Raw genomic sequence first — 25,011 nt, 5'->3', positions numbered from 1 at the left:
TGAGGAACAATATTGTTGAGCAAAAGATTGTAATTATACTTATGCATTTTTTTCTCTGATATATGCCTGGCCTATAGTGAGTTCTTAGTAAATATTTGGTGAAGACATAAATAAATTTAACACATTGACCTTCAGACAGTTCTGTAAACATAACAGTCATCCACAATACAATCTGTATTGAAGTACTGTATCATCATAAGAAGGTGAAATTGAGAAAAAAAATGGAAAGGAGTTGGTTGATATTCCCAAAACCACCGTGTGGCAATGTTATTTGGTAATGGTTCACTTTGATATAAAGTAGATTTTTCCATCTAGTAATTAACTACAAATATCCCCCAGAAAATACCTGAGAGAAAATATACTATTAAATAGCAGAGATTTTAGAGTTAAAAAAGGCTTGACTTTAAATCCAGTGCCTTGATTTATCTTGGGCAAGTTTCTCAAATTTACTAAACTTTCATTTTCTCATCTATAAAATCAGAATAATAAAAATTGACCAGATAGGATTGTTGTTAGGATTGAAATAAAATCTTTAAAGAATGTAGTGTTAGGCCTGGTCCACAGGAAGTCCTTAGTAAATTTTAGCTATTAATGTTATTACTGTTACACCTGTAAGAGCTTTCTGGGCATCTGAGCGATAGGACAGGAGTAATACTTGTTAATAATTAACAGGGATTTGTTTACCAGATTGTTCATTTATCACTTGTTTCCACTCAAAAGTAAGATGTTTCTAGTAAATTTGATGGAGGTAAGGAATGGCTGGGGATGTGAAGGTCCTCTAATGTGTACTAAGGAATCAAGATGCAGCATAAATAGAGTGGTTCTATGGAGACAAACTGGGCCAGCCTTGCACTGTCTCCCAGAAGGAAGGTTTTCTAAGCAGTGTAGCTGATGTTACTTGTTCAGATTTTCTGTTCAGAATGGAGAAAAAAGTGTTGTGGTAGAAAATGAAATAATGCAGCCACTAGTTCCTCAGCACAAAGGCAGGCATTTAGGAGCCGGCAGTCCTTCTGATTCTTTCTTCAGTGACAAAAAAGCAATACATAATTCTGACTCAGAGTTTGTTTGTTTCTTTTTTAAGCTCTCATCACTGTGCAAACACTTTCAAGAAATCTTTAAGGAAAGAATTGAAGCTAGGGAAAATGTAAGCGAATGGATAGCTAGATGCAGGTTATTTCACTATTACTCTATCGGTATACCTTTCCAGTTTCTTAGGTGTCCTCAGGCAGATAGCTAATGATCGCTAAGAACACTATTTATACCAAATTTAAATTATCATGAAACAGAGCAATTGGTCAGAGGGAAAGGACCTTTGGAATTTGACCTGTATTTTAAATGCCTAAGTATATTAGATGACAAATTATTTTATTCTTCCATTTATTTCTGTCTTTTGTTTTTATCATTAATGATCCATAGTGGGAATAAAAAAAGAAGGAACTGGAATATTTTTCTGACTAGCCCTGGCAAAGGCTTTTCATCAGTTCTTCTCACTATTAGTAAATACTAAGGGAGTTGGAAAGAGAAGAAAATGAGAAAAAGAGAAAAAGAGATAAGAAGGAGAGGATAAAAAGTTATTCCAAGTATGCTTTTTGTTTTTAGTTTTTATGAATATGGTTTTATCTATACCACTTGCTTGTCGCTACATACCCCCCATGCCCTGGAGTTCTGAAATTCATTTTATTAAGCTTATATATCGTGTCCGTAAAACAGTGCTGCTATTTTTGTTTTCCGATTCTTCCAAATGCTGACAGATGTCATTAAGTGTGGACATCACTTACTGTGTTAGGCCCGTCCAGCTGACTAAATTCCTCCTTTATAAATTAACAGTACAGACTTCAATGTTGATTCTTTGCATCTTCTTTTCCTTTTCAATATCACAGTGTTCAACCACTACCTTTCAGTACTTCTTCAGGTAGAGGCTGCCACTATGGACTGTTTTTCCTTTTTTATTTGCATTACCCTCTATCTTTCAATTCTTGTTTTTCCCACATTATAACCTTTCTCTCTGGCTTTAAATATATCTCTCAGAGATTACTGACTGAGAAAGCTCCAAAAAACCTCACCTATGGGGGATAATTAGTAGTCTATCAAGATCCTCGTTAGTGTTATGTTTCTACATTGTGAGTTCTTCAAAATCAGGCAAAAGGAGTCTATAATTACTGAGGCTTTTTTCTGTCACTTTTTTTTACATAGTGGAGGACTTTGGAAATAGCCAGAATGGTCCTTTATCATCTGTGGTTCAATGCAGTTTCACATCCATATTCTCTTTTCCTAATTTTTTCTAGGTTCTCAGTGTTTTTACTATTAAATCACTGACTACAGGCAAATATTGAAAACATTTGGCTATGTAATGTAGATCACACACACTTTAGAGATCACTGAAGCCAATACCTGTACATTTTACAAAAGGATGCTGAAGTTAAGAAAGGTTATTGCCAGAATCACACAGCTGGTCTGTGACAGAGTACAGAAAAAGACAAGAGACTGGCTTTCCTGGTACAACCCAGGCAAAGCGAGAAGAAGCCCGTTTGAAATTCAAATCATGTAGCCCAAACGTGTCTGTACACAAAAAGCCTGCAGAGAACCACCTGGTAACTGACACATTTATACTGTGGTTCTCTTGGATTTGTCTGCATTTTTTAAAAAGTATGAACTCATAAGAGCATAAAATGTTAGTGAATCCAAAAAAAGAAATTTATATTGTCTATTTTAATAAAAGTAATTTATTTTACTAAGTCCTTATTATATCTGAGTCATTGCTAAATCTTTTATAATTCTTACAAATAACCCTATGATGTAGGCACTATTATTTTCACTATTTTACAAATGAGGAAACCCAGACATGGACAGATTAAATAAAATAACCACAGTCATCCAGCTAGCAAACGGCAAAGCTAAGACTTGAACTCAACTGATTTGCCAGGAGACTTTTCATTAACTATAGTAAAAACAATCATTTAAAAACAGCATTATCAGATTCAAATTCAAAAATTGTATTTACTGCTTTCCTTTAGAGACCTTTTTTGTTGGGGAGAATATGAATTACTTGGGCACTAGTGTATATTGTGGGAAAAATGACAAAAACTGTGATATATTGACTACAGCTCTTTAAATCTTTTTGTGATCTGTTAATTCAGATAAGTGAAGGTAAAGATATCACCCATTTATAAATTCCTACTACATGCCCAGTTTTTTTATTATCATGAAGGGATTTGTTAAACTTTCCTGAATTTTACTAGTGTTTTTAGAAAAAAATACCTATGTGTGAACAAAATACAGATGTGATTTCCACTCAGTTTTCTTTCATATGTAAAGTGATTAGAAGGAAAAATGAACATAAATACAATTATTTCTCGATTCTGCTATTTCCTCTTTAGGAATGTAGTAACACTCAGTGAAGTAGTTTTTAGACATTTGAGGAAAAATAGCCGGAAAATATTTTTCAAAATGATTATTCACACATTATAAGCTGACTATATTTTCTCAATCAATAACTGAGACTAATTTTCCCATAAGTCAAGTGGGATAGAAGATTTGAAACTGGGATCCTCCAGGATTAAACACGATGCATAGTAGCCATGACTATACCCCAGGCGTCACTTGAGTCAGCGCCAATACTTAGGCAGTAACCCTAACGCACTTTCTCCCTCCGAAAGGCTGACCGGCTCTCTAAATAACTGTAGTTGGAACTGGACCCAAAAAAATTGCTGGTCCTTCTGGGACTCCACTCCACATAGCACACATTTAATGCAAGCCTTGGCGCTAAGCAGGAAAGACATCTCAGTGTCATCCTATTTCCATTTGTAATTGCTCCGTAAGTAATTAAAAGCAAAGCACCACATACGAATATCCTCTGGTTCACTGTTTATTTTTACCAAAAAAGCAAATATAATGAAAAGTTTAAATGTTAAAAAAACAAAAAACTTTCAGTACAAATTACCATCCCTTTTAAAATAAAATAATCTGAAAATAGCAATGCTGAAAGAACATCAGTTATATTAAGGCACATGGCTTCTTCTTTACCAAAATATGTCAGTTAGAGTCTCTTTATTACTACCTGCCCATTCTTGCGCTGAAAATTAGTTAAGACAACAGCTTTATTATAAGGTAATAAAACACAAATTTGTGTGCTCTTGTTAAAGCGTTAAGACTGTACTAAGATGAAGCTGAATATTAAACATCTCTACCATTTAATAGGAATATAGTAGTTTTTTAACCTCTAAAATTGGTATTTTAACCTCGTACATTGTTAAAAATGAACGTAGATCCCTATTAGAAATGAGAATGAGGATAAAGGAGCTAAATGAATCTATGTAATTCTAGTTGATATTGATGCAGTTTATCTAAACAAAAATATTCTCCTTTTCCTGTCACTTGCCATACTTGTCATGTGGTTTCCTTTCTAATTTTTATTCTTTCTTTCCCAAACTATATTCCTATCTGATCTTGGTGGTATACTTTCAGTGATGGACTATGGACCACAATGCTGGTTCGTGCACATCTCCATGGCAATATTTATGGATACATGACAATCTTGAATTATTTTAAAATATCTTATTAAAATGACAATTGCCCTAGATCTCCAGTCTAAATCCTAAGATGCTTCCTTCTGTGACAATAATTAACACTAGAAAATGAAAAATGGTGGAAATAAGTAACATTTTGAGCCAGAGACATGTATTCTTTTATGATGACTAATCAATTATTTTTTAACTACATACATATTTAGGGGTCATTACATATCTCTCAAAGCTTTCCTAAGAGTTCTTCCAACCACACATGGGAATTCTAGAGTTACTAAATGAGAAGTTCATATAATATCCCACCCTTAACCATAAACCTGTTTAAGAAGAACAAATTATTTCTTGTGAAGAAATAAGAATTTTAAGCATGTCTCTTTGACCAAAGGGGGGGGAAATGAAAATATTTTCAAAAAATGAAATTTAAGCAGTTCCAGAAAGAATTATATACACTTCAATTTTAATCTGCCATTTCTGTTCATGTCCTTCCAAAAAGTCTTGACCTTCCTCTCAAAACAAAAGATCCAAGAAGGCTAATGCTAGGAGTTAACAGAATTAAATATGCATACGTGCTGTTAATGGCTTAGTCATCTTCACTTAAATCTTGCTACTGAGATGACAGTTTTCTCCACATGCTGACCAATTTCACTTCCCAGTCCCAGGAATTGTTCCAAAAACCTTACAGAGCCATGGGCAGTCTTCAGTTGTTTATTGCTGTTTTTCATCTTTTCTTGCCAAAGAATATATATGGCACCAGGATACAAAAGGCCACTGGAATAATACCCCTTAGCTTACATCCTAATTAAGATGACTCATTAGTGAATTTGACAACAACAGTGTTCATTACCTGCTTGGGTAAATCAAACAGTCCATTCAGTGGCAACACTCCTGTATTATAATTCACCAGTTCTTCATTTTTTTTTTCAGATAATGAGCTAATTTCTGAGATATGTAATTTCAAAGAAAAACAGGACATGAAAACACGAAAATTTTACTTGGCCATTATATGATGTACTGGGTTAGTTCAGTAGGCATTTTTCAGATATTAATGAAGCTATACAATTATATTTTTAAATATCATTCTGCTCAAAGTATGTTTAGATGTTCAAAAGGGAAAAAAAATCCTCTAAGAACTAGATTTTGGCAGGGGAAACTGCAGAAGCTACAAGATTGAGTTAATTAGTAAAATCTAGTATAATATGTTAAAAAAAAAAAAAAAAGGTTTTCCCACAAAGAGTGAGTGTCAACGATCACCAGGTTGGAGGCAGGCTTGCACAGACGGGGAGAAAAGGATCCGCCATGTTTTTCTCTCCATCTTTTCTGTTTTTACCTGCAAGAGGAAAGATCAAGGCTGAAGGGCAAGTGTGGATGCCCATTTAGGAGCAGGAAGCCATATACTTCAGGAATTTGCCAAGTATCCTTAATGGGTAAGTTGAAATAACGAACAAAGAAAAACATCTTCTAAACACTGTAGATGGGAGTCCAAAAAGGAGAAGGCTGAAGTGACAAACTTTGGCCCAATCAAACCTGTTTCCCTCAGAAATAGTGACTGACTTTGTAAAGAACAAGAGCTGTAACTGGATCCCTTCCTCCCCTTGAAAAAAAACTCAAATTCCTAGAGCCTTTGTAATTCCACTCCACATAGTACAAGTCTACCTACCCAAACATATGCTCATGCCTTCAAGGCTTCTAAGTAAGAAAAAAATCCTGAGGATAAATTTAAGCAGAGATTTATGAAATTTAATCAGAGGTTGGGGCTGGAAGTCATGGGAACCTGTGTCTTGATTAATATTATATTTATTGTTTATGTCTATATAGACGTTAATAGCAAAAGGGAGGGAAGTAAAAGAAAATGTTTATAGAAAGTCAACATGGGCAACGTGTGAACTGGAGTTGTTATTATTCTCTCTCATAAATATGGACTCTGAGGCTTATGATGATTAACTGACTGACCTAAGACCACAGGTTATTCAGCAGGTGAAGTGCGTTTCTAATCTATGTTTGCCTAATGCCAAAAGCCATACATTTTCCATTGTGCCATGTGGATCTTTTAATGACTATATGCATATATTAGTATAACTATACTATTATAGATAAGTATGGTATTAACAAGATGATCATCCTCTTATGTTCTCTAACCATAACTAGGGATAGTTTGATTATTATAATTAGACCACTTTATAACTACTAGCGCCCCCCTGGTTATAGTTATTTAAGTAGGAGAAATAGTATCTAGGAAAACTCCTGACTGCTTATTGCAAATTTAGTCCTATGATAAATGGTAACAAAGGTCACAAAACGCATTTGTCTCTTACATTTGTCTTTCAAACGTAAGAGATTTCCAAGTCTTTTGATGAGAACTGAAATTGCTAATTTTAAATATATTCTTTTTTTCTCCCTTTTAAATGAAGTTTTGGTAGTTTTGCAGAGAGAGGGGGCTGTGAACAGTCACACAGGAAGCCTCCCCAAACTGTTGCACATTGGAGCGCCATTTCTTGAATTAGTAACAGAGGCTTCCAACCTCTGCAGGAACATATCAAACAGTGGTCCTCTAACTTGTTTAAACCACAAACATCAGAAGTACCTGGTGTGTTCCAAACAGGAACAGTCCCTTGCCCCACAGAAATTCTCAGGGATGTGCAGGGGGGCTCAAGCACTAGCTGTTGAGAGCCACTAAGACTGTAGTGAGACGATGCTCAGAAGTGTAGTCCTCAGTGTGACAGAGGCCAGACTATTCAGTGACACACCAGGGATCACTACCTTTTAGTGGGTCACAAGTTATTTGCTACTAATAATATTGAAAATTCATAAGTTTGTACATTATTTTTTTGTCTAAAAATGAAGTGGATTCAAGGTTATCCTTTTAATTATGCTAGCTCTTGTTCACTGTTCACTTTCATCCCAATGCACTTTCAGATAAGGGAGTTGGTATTCCAGCAGTGCCCTGGGAAATGCATGTGGGCCACAACCAAGTCCCTCACCTCATCCCATGTCAACAGAGTGACCATGACAAGCATTGGGCAATTAGAAATTAAAATGGTGTTTTAATCTTTTGGAGAAAAAAAAAAACCTTTGCATTTATTCCAGAATCTGCATTCACTCATGAGTGTATTGGGCAGTTAAACATTATAATGGAAAGGTGCTGTGGCAGAGAGAAGGTTGGGAGCTCCCCGCTGTGTTGATCTAATGAGATGTCCTAAGCCAAATTTAGATAACGGATGGGAGAGGAGGTTCTGTCACACAAGGACCGGATCCTGTAGTCACCTCTGAAGAGGAAATAGGGAAGGTGCAAACTATGAAATAGCTGGATTTGTAGGATACCAATGGAGATTCCATAGTTGGTTGTATTATCCTTTTACATTTCTCCCTTTCCCTTTGAGCATGTCTCTGTTAATCCCAGTGATGATGGTAGTTTGAGGACCTATGTGATAGGAATTTAAAAGGACTAAAATCTCCTCTCTACAGCTTGTTAAACTGACCACAGGTTTAGAGGGTAAAAGTCTTCTCTGAGTTTCCTTCATTTTCATTTGCTTAGGTGTAAGAAATTCTGTGACCCAATCAAATTCCCAGGGCCTGGGCTGGTGAGGTTGGCTGGTGGGAAGGAGATAGATGGTGGTGGCAGGAAACCAGTCTGCAAAAGGCACCATGAGGAAATAATTGCACATTCCTGAGACTTGAAATGGCAGACTTTACAAAAATCACACCAAAAAAATTGTTTTGCTTAAAAGAGATTTTATACCATTGAGTCTTCTGTTGGTTATTTTTTCAATAATGAAGCTAAGGCATTTTCTCTTCTTTTTTAAATAAAATGAACCAAAAAGAGAAGATATTATCAAATTCTAATTTCAAATAACTTAAAATTTTACTCTCTGAATTAACTTTGAATTATCAGTGCTTCAGAGTTTTTGGGTGGACAATTTAACAAACAAACCATATAACAACGTGAAACAGATGTACAATAAAATTATCTGATCTGATTTTTATATTTGGACAGTTAAACACTAAAGAGAAGTGAGAAAAAGTAAGTTATGTAGTGAATTTGAAACACTGATAACTGGCCAAGTTCTGGCTTGATCATGTGAACTCTGAGGAATATTTTCATTTTCTTTTTCTTCCTCTGTTTTAAACTTCCTTAACCTATGAATGGATTACCAGTCCTTGCACGACTACCACACAGCAGTTTTGTTAGGATGACATTATAAAATTTATATGAAAGTCCTGTAGACACATACATTCTAATCTAAAACACTTAAACATTTTGAATGTACTATTTTTAAGGCCAAAGAACACATTATAAAATCAAGCTTAAAACCATCTACTATGATTTATTGTTTTTGCTGTTGTAATTATAATTGTATGACATTGACTACATGAAAAAAAAATTTTAATTATTATAGCTTTCCCTTTTTATTAGACCACTCATAAATATATTATGGGCAAAAATAAAATTGCAAAATCTGCATCAGTAACTTTTCTATAGAATAAACATTTCTTACCAAGAAAGAAAAAGGCCTACATTTTAATTTTTCCACATTGATTATTTTATCTCATTGAATATATCTGAATTAGTGTTTGATTATATTATGTTACAGCAATGAACTGGATGTTATATGTGAAGCCAGACTGCCTATATTCAAATCTTGTCCTTTTACTTAGTAACTAAATGATCTTGGGCAAGTAACTTAGCCTCCCTGGTGCTCAATTTCCTTATATGTAAAATGGGGATAATGATAGTACCCATCTCTTAAAATAGTGCTGTTAAAATAGCCTTTAGAGACTTCCCTTGTGGTGCAGTGGATAAGAATCTGCCCACAAATGCAGGGGACACTGGCTGGATCCCTGGTCTGGGAGGATCCCACATGCTGCAGAGCAACTAAGTCTGTGCACCACAACTACTGAGCCTGCACTCTAGAGCCCACGAGCCACAACTACTGAGCCTGCATGCCACAGCTACTGAAGCCCGTGTGCCTAGAGGCCATGCTCTGCAACAAGAGAAGCCAATGCAGTGGGAAGCCTGAGCACCACGCGAAGAGTAGCCCCCGCTCACTGCAACTAGAGAAAGCCCATGCACAGCAACAAAGACCCAACGCAGCCAAAAAATAAATTTAAAAAAATAAGGCTTTAATAAATATTATGTATCCTAACATAATATAATAAATATATGCTACGTAATTTGTATTTTGTTATAAAATATACTATATAATTATGTCATATATTATACATTAACTTATATAATTACATAACTTTATTTTTTTATTTTATGTTCATAATATATGTCTTTTCACAGGATAAAGATTAGAGTTGGAAACATAATATTTTGCCAGCATAATTTAAAATTATTTTTTAAAATATGAACTAATTGCCATTTATTCATGTCCGTAAAGACTTTTGGATATCACTGGTTATCTGTACTGCTTGTAATTTGATGTAATTGTCAGCTTAATTTGACACTACTGTCTGGTAAGTAGACACTGATGTATAAAGCCCATGATGGGCCAGTGAAGTGGAGTGTCTAAAACCCTGCTATTAAGTTCTGTAAATCTTTCCTGCTTTCTCTCCTGGAATCAGAGTGAGGAGAAGCAAGTTTGCTGATTATTTTTTAAGGGAATCATGGATACAGACTGACTGTGTAGCAAAGAATAAATTCCAGTTTGCCAAAAGCTGACCAGTTTGATTATAAGACAGAGAGTCAGGAGCAATTAATTGAAGAAGATAAGAAATCCTACAAGGAAACTTCTCTCACTGTACTCCAGTGAGGAAAAAGAAAAGTAATCTAAATTTATATCAGTGCATCCTTCACAGTGTCATCTACCAGTTTATAACCCTCACACAGTTATGTTTCAATTTTTGAATTTGTAAAACAAAGGGTTAAACTAAATCACTTTCAAGATCCATCTTAAAGCTTAAATATCATGACTCATTCTGAATGAACTACATACTTTGTTGATATATTTGAACACTTCCTTGAATTTATGTCAATTTACATTGAACTGACTTTGAAAAATACAATTTCAAATTATTGATGTACTTCATAACTTTAGTAGTAATTGGGAAAGCTGCTACTTTTACTAGAACTTTTATCAAATAAAACTACTTGTAAGTTCTAGCTTTGAAACAATCAAGCTACCTTCTAAATTCTGTATTTATTATAAACAGATACGCCTTTCAGCTCATTATTTCAGCTTTAGCTTACAACAGTTATGGAGAACTGGCCCTTAGCAGCTTTTGAATTTGTTGATTCTCAACGGAAATGAGAAAGCTTAATTTCTGGGCAGGCTTCGTTATTAATAGATGTATAGCTGTGGTTTAGTGCCAAGTGGGGTCAGGATGCCTCCGAATGGCGCCCTGTCAGTCGTTGTTCCAGCCAATGTGGGCAGCGAGGGCCATTTTCCTGTCTCAGTCCTGCAAGGACTGACGAGATGGAATCTTGAGTCTGTCTCTGTGGCAAACTTTCTTGGCCAAAGCAAGTGGAAAGCAGAGGCAATTATCCAAGTATCTGAGGTAAATGTGTGTTTTTCTGACCCAAATACTTGAAAAACTACCTCAACTATTCTCTTTGATTTGACTCTGATGATCTGGACACATCTTTCTGCTTGTATAAGTGAATCTCTTTTCTGGATGTCTTCACATATGCATGTGTGTGTGAGGCGGGTGGAGGTGGTAAGCTGTGTGTGTACTCGTGCATCTGTCTGGTTTTATGTGCGCACCACGTGCAACTTTTTAATCTGTTCTTCCTAATTTTATAGTGATTAAATTAATTAATTTAAAAGTCCTTTTGAATTAATTTAGGCATGCCATGCTTAAATAATAATTTCGAACATAAATCCACATTTGGTTATCTAATAATAACTTGAATATAGGAATTCTTGAGCACTGGGTAAATATTAATGCCAGATACCGCAGAAATCTAAATCCTGATTTAGCACCAAGAGTTCCACTAACTTTTAACGTGATGGCAGACTCACCGTCCTTTTGCTTTCACAAATAACCAGGGTCCCTGAGTTAGCCATACAAATAGAATGCTAAATAATCCAACAGGTGGTAATTTAACCCTTTTAAATAAATGTCTTTGGCTTTATTTTTCCCACAATGTTTTAAAAACTCAACTACTATTTATTAGCATGTGCTGGACAATGGATGGGAAAGCGAGAAGAGCAGAACTGCAGTCAGTAACTTTCACTATTTAGTAGCAGCAATTCTAGAACAGACTTGGTAATCGTTTGGGTACTATACCAAATTAACTATTGAAAGTTTAGAGTATTAAAGTATTAAAATTTTAAAGCACTAACTACAGAAGTTTTAGAAATTAACTATAGATTTTATTTATTCCTACTGTCTGGAAGAAGCCTAGGTTCCAAAATGATTGTCACAAAATAGATGGGTAATAGAAGACAAGTCTCTTTCTCTTGAAGTCTAAATTTTGTAGTATAAAGGGATGGAAATTTTCTAGATGACCTCCAGGATTAACTCTAGATTTAAAATTGTATATTCCAATTTTAACATAAATGCATATATTTCATGTAGCTACTCTGAAGAAGTTGGAAGGAAAAAAGATGTAACTTGTGCATGATTTTCCAATAATAGGACCATTAGAACCCTTTTATCTGAGACAAAGAAAATGTTTACTTCATATTTTTTAAGAAAGAGTACTAATTAATCTGGAACAACATCTCCAAGTAAGTGGTTCAAAATTGTTTGCCTGGATAGCGAAGAGAGGTCTGTTCTGGATATGAACTCTGCTAACATAGATCATCTGGGAGTAACAAATACTCAAGAGCATTTTCTGTAGAAAAGACCATTGGCCAACCATTATGATTGTTTAAAATACAGCAGTATTATTCAGACTAAAAAGTATATTGACAGCTTCCAGCAGGTTATTTATTTGGCTATATTACCTTAACTTAGCCAACACAGGATTTAAAAGTGGGTTAGTCATCAACCAAAATGACCTCCTTAAGAAAGAATCTGGTAACCATGTCATTAGGCCAAGTAATAAAACTTCAGGGGATTACATCAAATAAAGATGACATCTAACATATCCATTTCCATTCTTCAACTGTATTTTGGCATTAGAAATACACTCACACACACATTTTGGCATTCATACATACACACATGCACACACACAATATTCTAATCTAAATAAAAATCTACATAAAACTATGAATATAAGCTTCTAATATAAAAATATAAACAATACAAACTTAATTTGGGGGTACAATGATTTACACAGTTTTGTATTATCCACTGGACCTTTAGTTACACTTTTTCCTGAATGTTTCCAAATTTCACATAGCACAGGTTAGTGTTGAGAATCAGACTAAAAGTTTCAGAGAGTGAAAGTCTTTTTCCTTTTGTTTGTTTTTAAATCTCAGCCTTGTATTAAGAAATTTTGTTTAATATGGTATATAAGATGCAAAAGAGGGGGCAGAGGTGAAAAGTATAATCATGATTGCATTTTCTGTTTTGGCAATTTTAGTGACAAACGTTATGTTCAGCCAGGTGTCAGGAAGGTCCTCCTAACAGTCGGTAGCATTGCCAAGGATATTTATAATACAGCAGAAATGCCATGGAAAGTAGTAAAACACAGATGTCAAAGCCTCATTTCTTGTTTTGTGGCCTAATTTTATGGTCCATTTTTGAATGTTGTCCAAAAGTGCACTCATAAAAGAGAATTTAGATTTGGCAAGCTACATAAATGTTCCCACAAGTGCTGTCAGATAAATCCTGAAACACCTTTCCTTCTAAATGACACTTTTGTTTTAACTGAAAAGCACTAAGTCCTCCAGAAACATCTTTTGCTAAAAACATTCATACAGGGCTGTTGATGTGCACCAAAACTTACTTGATGAAACAACCCAAAATACACTTTTGTGGAACCTATTAAGTACAGCCTTTATTACAATAACAACAACAAAAAGGATATTTGTATCAATCCTCTTGATTTGGATTTTATTTTATCTATCACTGTGGCTTTAAATGTGCATTTCCCTAATGGTTAATGACATTGAACATCTTTTATGTGTTTATTTACCATTTGTATATCATCTTCAATGAAATGTCTGTTCACGTATTTTGTCTTTTTTCATATTAGGTTATTTTAATTTTGAGTTTTGAGAGTTCTTTATATATTTTACTTACAAACCTTTCATGGATACTTGGTTTGCAAATATTTTCTCCCAGTCTGTTGCTTGTCTTTTCATCAGCTTCACAGGGACTTTCACAAAGCAAAAGTTTTTAATTTTGATGAAGTTCAGTTTATCACTTTTTCATTTTATGCATTATGCTTTTGGTGTCAAGTCTAAGAACTCTTCATCTAGCCCTAAGAGCTGAAGATTTTCACCTATACATTTTTTTTTTTCTAAAAGTTTCATAGTTTAAAATTTACACATAAGTCCATGATCCATTTCAAGTTAATTATGTATAAGGTCTGAGGTTTAGATCAAGGTCCTTTTTCTTTTTTTTATTTTGGACTATGAATCCTCATTTGTTCTAGCACCATTTATTGCAAAGGCTAATCTTCCTCCACTGAATTAACTTGCATTTTTGTTAAAAATCTTTTGAGCATATGTGTATGGGTCAATTTCTGTATCCAGTGTTGATGCACCATGGTTCACCAGGCCAATCTTTAATCTAGCTTTGCTAAACCCATCCCAGAGCTATTAATTTAGAAACTTCCAAGAGGGGCTTAGAATTGTGTATTTAAAATTAATTGTAGTAGTAAATCTGATGTACAGCCAAGTCTGGCACCTGCGCCCAGAGGTTACACAAAGATTTTTCATGAATCTTTGCTGAGAAGGTTGGTGGAGAGGAAGTAGGGGATAGCAGGTCACCCTGTTTAATTAAATTAAATATATTGAGAAATATTTAACGTTTAGGTAAAGCTGTATAAAATAAGAAATGACCACCTACAAACTCACCATTCAGCTTAAGAAATAAAACATTACTTATTCAGATGTAGCCTTTTGTGGGTCCCCTCCCTCCTTAACCACACTCACCTCCTCTCCTATCTCCAACCCAGAGGTAACCACTCCCCTATATTTCGTGATTATAATTTTCATTCATTCTCTATATTTGACCATATAAAATATGCACACATATTCTATACATACATACATACATACATATATATGTCAGATTTGTTGTTTTAATAGAAACTTGAAGTAAAAGCAACTATCAACTTGATCAGTGTGCAACTTATTCTTGCCAGTTCTCAAACACAGACCACAGCATATTCTGAAGTCTAGTTTAGCTCTGTTTGCTTAGATTTGGATATGTTTACTGTTTTCTTTGTTCATCATGCTATTTGATGTCTCAGAACTTTACTCTGGCATTATTTTCCTTCTTCCTGAAATTTACCCATTAAATATTCCTTTAGACATAAGAGTCTCTTGGGAAATAAACTCTGTTTCTGTTGGTCTAAATATAACTATTTTTCCTCATTATGAAATGATAACTTGTCTGTATATATACTTCTTGGTGCAGAGTTATTTTTCTTTCAGCACATTCCATGGTAGTATTAGTTATCTACTGATGCATAACAAATTACCCCAGGCCTGAGTGGCTTAAAACAATAGTAAACAGTTATCTCTTTTTTTTTTTTTTAACATCTTTATTGGAGTATAATTGCTTTACAATTGTATGTTAGTTTCTGCTTTATAACAAAGTTAATCAGCTATACATATAAACAGTTATCTCTTACAGTTTCTGTGTATTAAGAATTCTTGAGTGGCTTAGCTGAATAGTTCTTGATCAGGGTCTGCCATGAAAGTTATAATCAAACTGTTGGCCAAGGCTACAGTCATCTGAAAGCTTGACTGGAAGATCTGCTCTCTAGATGACCCATTCAAATGACTGGGAAGTTGGTGTTGGTTATTAATAGGAGGTCTCATTTCCTCTTCATGTGGGCTTCTCTACAAGATTGCTGAAATATCCTCATGACATGGCAGCTGGCTTCCTCCAGAATGAGAATTCCAAAAACCAAGGCAGAAGCAGCAATGTGATTTATGACAATGTTCAGCACTGTCACTTCTGCTGGCACATACACCAACCCTAAGTGTTAGAGAGATTACACAGGGGCTGGTTTATCAGAAAGCAAGGATCACTGAGGGTCACCTTGAAGTCTGGATCCCCCAATTACCTTGTGACTTTTATTATTGCTGCTGAGTAGTTGGCCATCAGAATTGTTATGTCTTTGCAAAAAATATTTTTTACTCTTGCTGTTCTTATAATCTTCTATTTGTCTTGAATGTTCTGCAGTTTTATTTATTTTTATTAATTTTCTTGTGTTTCATTGTGACCCTTGAAAAGAAGTCATAATTGTCACTAATCCTCCCAAATCTATAGTCATTATCTTTTTGAAAATTATTCTGTCTTACTTTCTCTAATATTTCTTCTGGTAATCCAATGGGACTAGCATTACTTTCTCATTGTGTCATTAATGTCATAATCTTTTTTTTTTCATAATTAGTCTTTGTTTTTCTGTGATGAAGTATGATGATTTCCTCATATCTGTCATTCAGGTCCCTAATTTTTTCCTAATTGGTCTCTAATTGTTGTTTAACCCATCCATTGATGTTTTTTATTTTCAATGATTGTTTATTTTTTATAGTTCTTCCTTTTCCCCCCACACTGCCTCATTTTATAGTATCTTATTTCCAACTCATTTTTATCATTTCCTCTCTTATTTATCTAAATATTTAGGCATGATTATTTTTATTCTTATTCTGTTGATGAGAGTATCTGATGTACTCTAGACTCTAACTATATTGTTTTGTTTTTAACCCTTCCTGATTCTCTGTTGTTATGGCTTGTCATTTTTTGCATAATTCCATATTTGATTTATCTAAATTTGTTAGAATCCTAAAGGGGCTATGTTGAATGCTCACTATTTCAGGGAGTGTAATCCTTTACTTTTGTCAGGGCTGTGATGAAGAATGTTTATTGATTTATCTAAAATCTTTGGTGCTTTTAGAGCAGTGAAGTTTTTAGAACAGTGAATGAACATTTTGCCATAAGAAACAGTTTTCACTTCTTTCAATCAGTGCAGTTTGAATTCTATATATTAGGCTTCCAGGGCAACTTTGTTTAAATAAAGGTTACTTTTACAAAAATAATGTCTATACTATAGAAATACTAGGAGAAATATTTCCAAACTGAAAGGATAGAACTAGTATAAAAGGCAGTTTTGGACATCAAAAGCGAAAATTACATGGCCAGTACTACCTCATGACTTGAAATTGTTTGCATAACTGGAGAAATAGGCAATGTATGTCAATTTTATGGTCTCTTTTCCTTGAGCACCTGTGGACTCAATTAGTAGGTAAATAAATTGAAGTACTATAGGTTTTTACAAGTAAACACTTAAGACTACTGCAAAAAGACAATGGCTTATATTTGATTATTGGGCCAGTTTTTTATAAATTGTTTTTAGTTGACAACAATTGCTATTGTCTTCCTTGGTTCTCTGTTCTACCAAACATTAAACAGATAAGTGGGGGAGTGAGTTTTCTCTGGGTAAAAAGCTCCATGAAATCAGATGCAATGTTACAGAAGCACTCATATTTAACTAATTCAATGCCTCCATCCTAAACTCAATTCAGTTCAATTTCAGGAGATCCATGAACCCCTTGAAATCTGTCCATGGACTCCAGGTTATGATTTCCTAGACTAAATGAAAAAACATAATTAAGTGGATAAATGGACCAATAATATTACATTAGGCATACTATGCCATTTTGTATATTACTCATCATTATTATAAGAAATAAAGAAAACTTTATTTTTATATTCCATGATTTAAATATACAAATCATATTTGAAGGTCTACTTCATATACATTTTTGACACAAGCTATGCAGAAATGTATTTGACTATTTGAATTGCAAATTTCTCTTGATATAAAATGAATATCTTTTATATTATTAGAAATAATGTTTGGAGAATGATTACAACTTTCAGACTTTTATCAGTATTAAGCAATACTTTTTATCTACCTGTATAGTTTTTTCAACATCCTGCTATAGTGCAGGGACTTAAAATGCTATATCATATCATATTTCTACTAAGTGCACTTGCCAGGTTGCATTGCTTTAAGTTATATTTCCTATGACTAAAGGGCTTTAGAACAAAAAACAACTTTATATTTTCACATAATACCTGCTATACCTTTTTTATATTGGTTTTACTGTAAAAAATACAGAGTATGATGATTATTAATTACCTAAGTATGAGTGGATAAGATTATTAATATTCTTTGACTACATCTGTAAAACTTCATCTTCCCTGTGAATACTGGGAGCTTACTGCAGTGTAGTTATATGAAGACACTGATGCATTGTAATATAACCCTTATTGTAACACTAATGATAATCTTTTAATATGCAAATAATTTCAATTAAATATAAGCATAGACTATTGCTGGAAGTGGCTTAACAGCTAGTGGTCTGACTAGAAAGAACAGTGAATAGTCCCTCTCCCTGATAACTCTCACAGACAATAGATGTCCCAGATAACAAAATATTCCTAATGGAAATACTGAACCTAAATGAACTTCCTTTAATTTAGTATTTTGTAGCCTTGGAGTTTTATTAATTTTCAATAAGGGTTGTGTGTAATAAATGCCTAAGTTCATTTGGATAAAGAAATTTCAGCTAGACTTCCATTACTCTACTGAAGAATATATTCAACTGGAGTAAGAGGGTTTTCAATATTTTCCAATGTGACTGACGGACTCCATATTACCATTGTTCTAGAGGAAAATGCAGGAGGTGTACGAGATTAAGTGAAATTATGTTGATCTGGATCCAGAATGGGTATTAAGACAAACCATGAATATCATCTCATTTACTAATTGTTTACCTGATTGTGCAAAAGCTGACTGAAAAAAAAAATGGTCAATAAATATTTCTAGTAGGTAAAATGTGAAAAAAATACAAATTTTAACATGTCACTGAGACAGAGGGAAAAAGAGAACAATGAAACTATGAGATAGAATTCTGCAACTCACTAAATATTAATAAAAATGCATATGTGAATTTCACAACTTAGTAGAGAAGGTAACTCATATGTACAGATTGCTATAAAACACATTAGAGAAAGTAGTAATTGTTATGAGAGTTTAGAAGAGAGGGCTCATATTTGGGACATCAAAAAAATGACTCATGAGTTTGTTACTTCTTGAGCCAAGTCTTGAAGGATGGATAAGATTTGGGCAACAATCAATGAAAACAGCTTGTGGAAGGAATGCTGTGAACCAAGGAAGAGAGGTAGAAATCCTAGGGTATTTCTGTGGCCTAGTTGGTCAGGAGGAATGGTGAGAAATTAAAGCTAAACAGGCCGAGGTCACCACACCTCATGGAACTTCTTGGGCGCTTAGCTAAAAGGAATGGTCTTCATTCTGTAGGCAGGGAGTAAAGAGCCGATGAATGATTTTAAATAAAGTAAGGCATGTTCCGAGCTGGCCTCACAGCTATATAGCAGAGACCAGTAGCAAAGGCGTTGTATTTTCAATAAGCATGTATCCAAGCACATTCTCAATCATTTATAAGAACAAAAGCACTAGTCTGAAAATCAGCAACAAATAGAAACACGATACATGTACCAATCATTTTTTATTCTAAGATGATACTGGTAAATGTATAACACTTGAGGTTATAATAAACAGTACCAGTATATTTTTTCCATAAAAAATAAAAAAGGAAACAAAACTCTACTCAACACATGAAAAGTGTTAGCAGGAACTGAGAACTTCTGCTAAGTACCAAGTTTAAAAGCACAAACATTTAGTAGGAGGTATGCGGTGTAAGTTGCTAAAAAATACGTAGTTAGTAAAACAAAATCAGTTCTGTTTACTACTTGGCTGGCATAAATCAGTCTTAGGCATGGGTGAAGAACTGTTCTCAAGGATCGAGACTCTAAATATATAAGAATTCATACCAGAGTTACCAGAAGATTATACATATTTATGTAAATCAAATAGCTTTGCTTTTGTGATTCCAGAATGTTGAAACTCTTACCTCGCACAACAAGGTCAGCTGAGGCTGAAGAATTGTCCACAATTGTCTGAGCGGTACACGTGTACCTCCCAGCGTGTTTTAGCTGGGCATTTCGGATAAGCAGCTCCCCATTGGAATCCAGCTGTCGGCAAAAACAGCAGTCATTCGAATCAGTACGTTTTTTTCACCAACTAAATGGTATTTAGGATATGAGAGGTACATTTTCCCCTAAGAAAATGAACACCTGTTTTAGATGTGTTAACTGTCTGTGTGTTCTTAGGTTACTTAAACTCTGGGCTTTGGTGTCTCAAGTGAAAAATAGAGTGAATTACCTAAGGTCCTTTTTAGCTTTAATTTCTTTAGTATTCTATTATTTATATAATCAGAGGGCATTTTGAGGGAAAACACAGGATGAAACTATTTCATTGATGTCTTTTAAAAAGAAATGTGAAGGTCCAAAAATCTTGATGCTGAATATCAATGAAGATACATAAATGCTGTATGGCTAGGAAGAATTATTAATTTGGTTATGTAAAACCAATCTAAACAACTAATTTCAAGACATGCCATGGTTCATTTTACAAAGATACTAAAAGTGTGCAGAAACTGTCAAAATGGACAATTCTACTAACACGTTCTGTTTTGGCCAAGTATAACCTCCTTGTGGGCAAGGATTTTTGTCTTGTTCACTGCTCTATTCCCAGTGCTTAGAATAGTGTTTAACATATGTTTTTTTAAGGAGGCTTGAGGGAATTTTGCTTGTGAATGATAAGGCACCATCCCAATGCAATTTCTAAAAATAGCTAATATTTATCGAATGCCTCCTCTATACAGATCCTGGGATTCTCTTCTGAAAACAGTCCTATGAGATAAGTCCTATTTTGTCCATTTTACTAAAGATAAAAGTGAGACTTAGAGTATCCAAGTAATTTAACTATGGTTACTCGGTTTGCTTGGTTGGAGGAGCGTAACATAGTCCATGCTCATTATCTCCAAAATACTCTCTTAAGAGAAAAATTTGGAAAACTCGATTTTTAAATAGACATTTGGTTTTCCTGAGAAACAAAAATATTGATTTACTATTGCAATTATAGATATCCAGATAGATTAAAGGATGAAAAACTAATGACTAGGTTAATATTTCACGTAATAGATGAAGGTATTGTTTCTGTTACATGACAGACCTGCAAATTTTAAAATTTTGATTATTTAATGACTATATGTGGAATAAATGCTCTGCTCCACCATTGGTTCTGCTGGTGGCCCCTTCACATATTAAATTCCCTGCTGGTCTTGGAAAGTATTTGGGTTGCAATCCTTGCTTTATTAATAAGATTAATTAAAAATAATAGATAGTTATCTTCTGAGCAGATTGATTCAGTTGGTTGTAATAGAATACTACTATCTCCATATAAAGAACTGGTCAGTGGCCACACACCTTGTTCCTTGGTTTCAGTAATTAAAATCTCTGTAAAAATGAAACTAGAGGTCATACAATTTAATGTTAGTTGGGGTCTTCCTGTCCCTTGCGGTCTAAGATTGGGTAAAAATCCAGTTTCCAAAATTTCTTCAAATTCCTAAGGTAGGGGAATTCTTTCCTTCTGTTCTCTTGACCAAGGAGCTCCAGACCAGCCTTTTCTCTATTTTGCCATGAAACCTACTAGCACGAAGTATTCCCTAGTAAAGTAGGTGTACTAAAGAGTTAAAGGTCATGGAATTGGTTGTATCCCACAAAGTAGGGCAATTATCATCCACTGTATATTTCTATTTTTAAAAGTCCTGTTGGTCATACCTTTACTAAGGATTTCTCAGTGACCTTCACCTCTCTCTGTTCCCTATCATCTTGTTGGCACTCACTCCCACTCCCATATCTTACCTCTCTCTGCTCTTCTCTTCTTTCCCTTGGAAACAAACAACTATTCTTCTTTCCTCATGTTAAGCTGCTTAATTGTTGGGTGGTTGCTTGGATTCTGACAATACTTCTTCCTCAAACCCTTACTTTCTGTTTTTAGCTTTTGCCGTTTCTTTACCTCTTACCCCTCAGCCCATTTTAATCTGGTTCCCAACTCTTCAACTCATTTTACTTGACTTCTAATAGCATTTGACCTTCCTTCCCCAAACACCCAACTTTTCTAGTCATCTGTGATGGCACATTTTTCCAGAAAGTTTGAGAAAATTCTTAACCTCTCATCTTCTTCAACTTCCTTATAATTCCATCATAAATTATTGAATTTATCCCTTCCTTTTCTTCAACACTTCCTCTGTCCTTGTCCAAGCTACCAACATCTCTCACTGAACTACTATGTCCCATTTGGTCATGACCCTCACCCCTGTCCCATCTATTCTTTTCTCCACTTAGCACTCAGGGTGACCTTTAAAAAATGCAAATTATGATCAAATCATCCCTTTCTATAAAAAGCAAACTAAAACCTTTAAAAATGTTTCACTTCTTGGAATAAAAGCCGTAAGTGTTATGATAGTCAACTTGGCTCCATTCTCTAAATTCTGTCCAATATTCCAGCTCAACTAGTGCCACCATTTCACTTACACTCCGCTCTCCAGAAGAACACTCCCTTTTTAAGGCCTTAAATGTATCTTGTTATCGCCTATCTCTGGTTCTCCAAGGTGTTTCCTTTCCTGGAATTTGATCTCTTCATACCCCACCCTCTTACCACCTTCATCTAAATAACATTTACCATCCCCCACCAATATCAGTTCAAATCATTTCCTTAAGCAAGTCTTTCTGTTTTCTGTTGTTATATTTTGCCATAGCACATTTTACTTAATGTGATATTTATTATATATCTCATTTACAATAAAATATTTTTGCAATTATATGATTAAAGTTGGTTTCCCTGAAGGACTGTAAGTTTTATGAGAGGAGGAAACATGCCTGAATTCTTCAGCATTGTATCCCTGTGTTACATGTGTACAGCTGTATGTGCTGTATCCCTAAGACCAGCACAGTCCCAGGGATATAATAACACCAAATATACATTGTTTGAATGCACTATTCAGCATGCTTATTAAGACTTCTGGCATCTGCTCTTAAGATAATACATGTTTACTTCTTTTCAGGTACAAGCAGAGTTAGGATAGCAAGTTCATATAGCTCATCACAATGGCAGAATTTTGTAAGCACATAATGAGACACTTTGATGTCAGGACACACTCTTGCTACCTCTTTTCCCACTTCCTGTGCCCCATAAACTTACATTTTACCATGTGTTCTCTTTCCTGCAGACCTTTGTACATATCACTTGCATTGCCTGGATTCTCCCATCTCCCACTGCTATCACTTGGCTAACTTCAAGTCGTGGTTTAGATGCCCCTTTCTTCTCTAGAATCCAAAGTCCTGGTTAGGTGGTTGCCCCTTGCATATTTTCATTTTAACTATCCCTTTCTATTCTAATTATTTAGTTGTCCATTTCTTCTACTAGACTGTAATTCTTTGAGGAAGGGACTAGGTCTTATTTATTATTACATACAAATTATGTATTGTGATATCTGACATACAGGAGGAATTCAACAAATAAATATTGCATAAATGAATTAAAATACCTATTATCTAAAATGTTTTTATTAAATTCTTTTAGTAATTTCATATGATTTTTCAGGTAAGATAATAATATTATAAGATAAAATAGCTGAATTGAGAACAACTATAGCTATCTATATACCTGAGATCAGCTATCAATTAATAATATATTTCAAATTATTTGTAAACTAATTTCATGAGTAAATATAAACGTTTTAGGAATAATGTGTAAATTTATAGAGAAAAGAATGCAGTTGACATATAAGAAAATGGACACTTTTAAGTTTTTCAACCACCCATATTTGTTGTAAAGGATTAGGCCTTTACAAATTCAAAATTTGTAATACAAATCACAAATTTACAGAGAGATCTGCCCTTTCCCTCAGCTTCTGGAAGGTAACCTGTAGTATTCTTTCTTTGCCTGGGTGTCTTGGGTCATACTGAATAGTTCTAATCATGTGATTTAGGGTGACAGTTAGCCACACCTGTATAGTTTTAGAGTAGGGACTGACCATGCCAGAAAGACTAACATTGTGACTTAGGGTAGGGGCTTTGGGTCATGTGTTATCAGTCAACCTAGATATTGAGATTAATCATTTGGGCAATCAATCAATCAATCAAGGCCTACATGATTAAGCCCTGGTTAAATCTCTAGATATCAAAGCTCAAGAAAGCATCCCTGGTTGGCAATACTCTGTGCCTACTGCCACAGACCAAAGCTGATAGAGTAATGCATCCTGACTCCATGGGGAGAGAACAATGGAAGCTCTATGTTTGGTACGTCTCTTGGACTCTGCCCCATGCATTTCTTCCCTTCGCTGATTTTAATCTGCATGCTATTTGGGTAATAAATTGTAACCATGAGCATAATAGCTTTCAGGGAATTCTGTGAGTTCCCTCTAGCACAAGGAAACTGAGGGTGGTTTTGGCAACTCCTGGAACTTGCAGTTGGTTTCAGAACTGAAGATGGTCTTGAGGACTCTGCCTGACTTTGTAGTTGGCCAATACCACATATCATACTAAATAGAATTCACCTAAGGGGGGTGGTAAAGAAATATTATTTTATTACCTATAGCTCTCTTTTTTAAAATATTTAAAGTAAGAAGAGAGTAAAGTTGTGTATATGGGGAAGGTAATAATAAAAGAGTTTTTCTTGAGCCATTGTACACGCTAACTGACAAATATTTCTGAGAAAATTTCTAGTGAGAAAAAATAAAATAATATAAAATAATTATAGTAAAATAAAATAATTTAAACACTATATATTAATAAAACAGACTGCTTTAATGTGCTTTAACATCCTTAAAGTTCAATATATCATAGTACTGAACTTTGACAGTAAATATTCATTAATGGAAAGATATTAAAAAATATTTTTAAACTATTATGACACAAGATAATAGCTATATTTGAGAAAGAATAATGTTTGCATAAAATGAAAAGCACTTAGCTCTATTGCATGCTTTTATTATGTGAATTCACTATGTGGGTTGCTTCATGTATCTAAATGAAAGATAATCCTGTTGCTAAACTTCCACTATTTCAATGAACCATGGGATTAGATTGGAATTTAAAAAATAAAATACTTCAGAAATTAAAATTAAAAAAAAATTCAACCTTAAAAGAAAAAAAATTCAACCTTATAATAAAAAAATGAAAGCAGAAAAATAATATAAAAATAAACATTTGCGACACCATAATTATCCTTTGTAAAATATTTGAATGCTGTACACCTAATAATCTTCTTTAATGAAATTGCTATAATTTCCCCCAAAATCTCAGTTTGAAATACAGTGCTGTTTTCATATTCATTTATTTAATCCTGAGAGAAATAATGTGGTCATGCTTTTCATACTTTTCACATGTAATGAAAAACACAAACTATTTTGTCTTAAAATATCATATTAAAGTTATACTTATTGAATCTTCAGAATAAACTCCTTAAAAACTTTTAATT

At 34.2% G+C, this 25,011-nt stretch overlaps 1 protein-coding gene across 8 annotated transcripts in view; it reads right to left on the bottom strand.

The window, feature by feature from the left end:
• CNTN1 (contactin 1) overlaps positions 1-25,011 on the bottom strand; it is a 363,526-nt gene that overhangs the window by 78,422 nt on the left and 260,093 nt on the right. For 7 of the 8 annotated variants that reach the window (XM_082349364.1, XM_082349361.1, XM_082349362.1 and 4 more), the window contains one exon: positions 19,538-19,658. In XM_082349364.1, coding sequence (XP_082205490.1) covers positions 19,538-19,658 — 121 coding nt within the window. Of the gene's footprint in view, positions 1-5,214; positions 5,851-19,537; positions 19,659-25,011 lie in introns of those variants that run through there. The other variant, XM_082349367.1, reaches the window with a different exon arrangement.

Source organism: Balaenoptera borealis (genome assembly GCF_965194805.1).
Source record: "Balaenoptera borealis genome assembly, chromosome: 13".
Lineage (NCBI taxonomy): Eukaryota > Metazoa > Chordata > Mammalia > Artiodactyla > Balaenopteridae > Balaenoptera > Balaenoptera borealis.
Note: the sequence above shows the minus strand (reverse complement) of the source record. Positions and strands in the feature narration are given on the sequence as shown.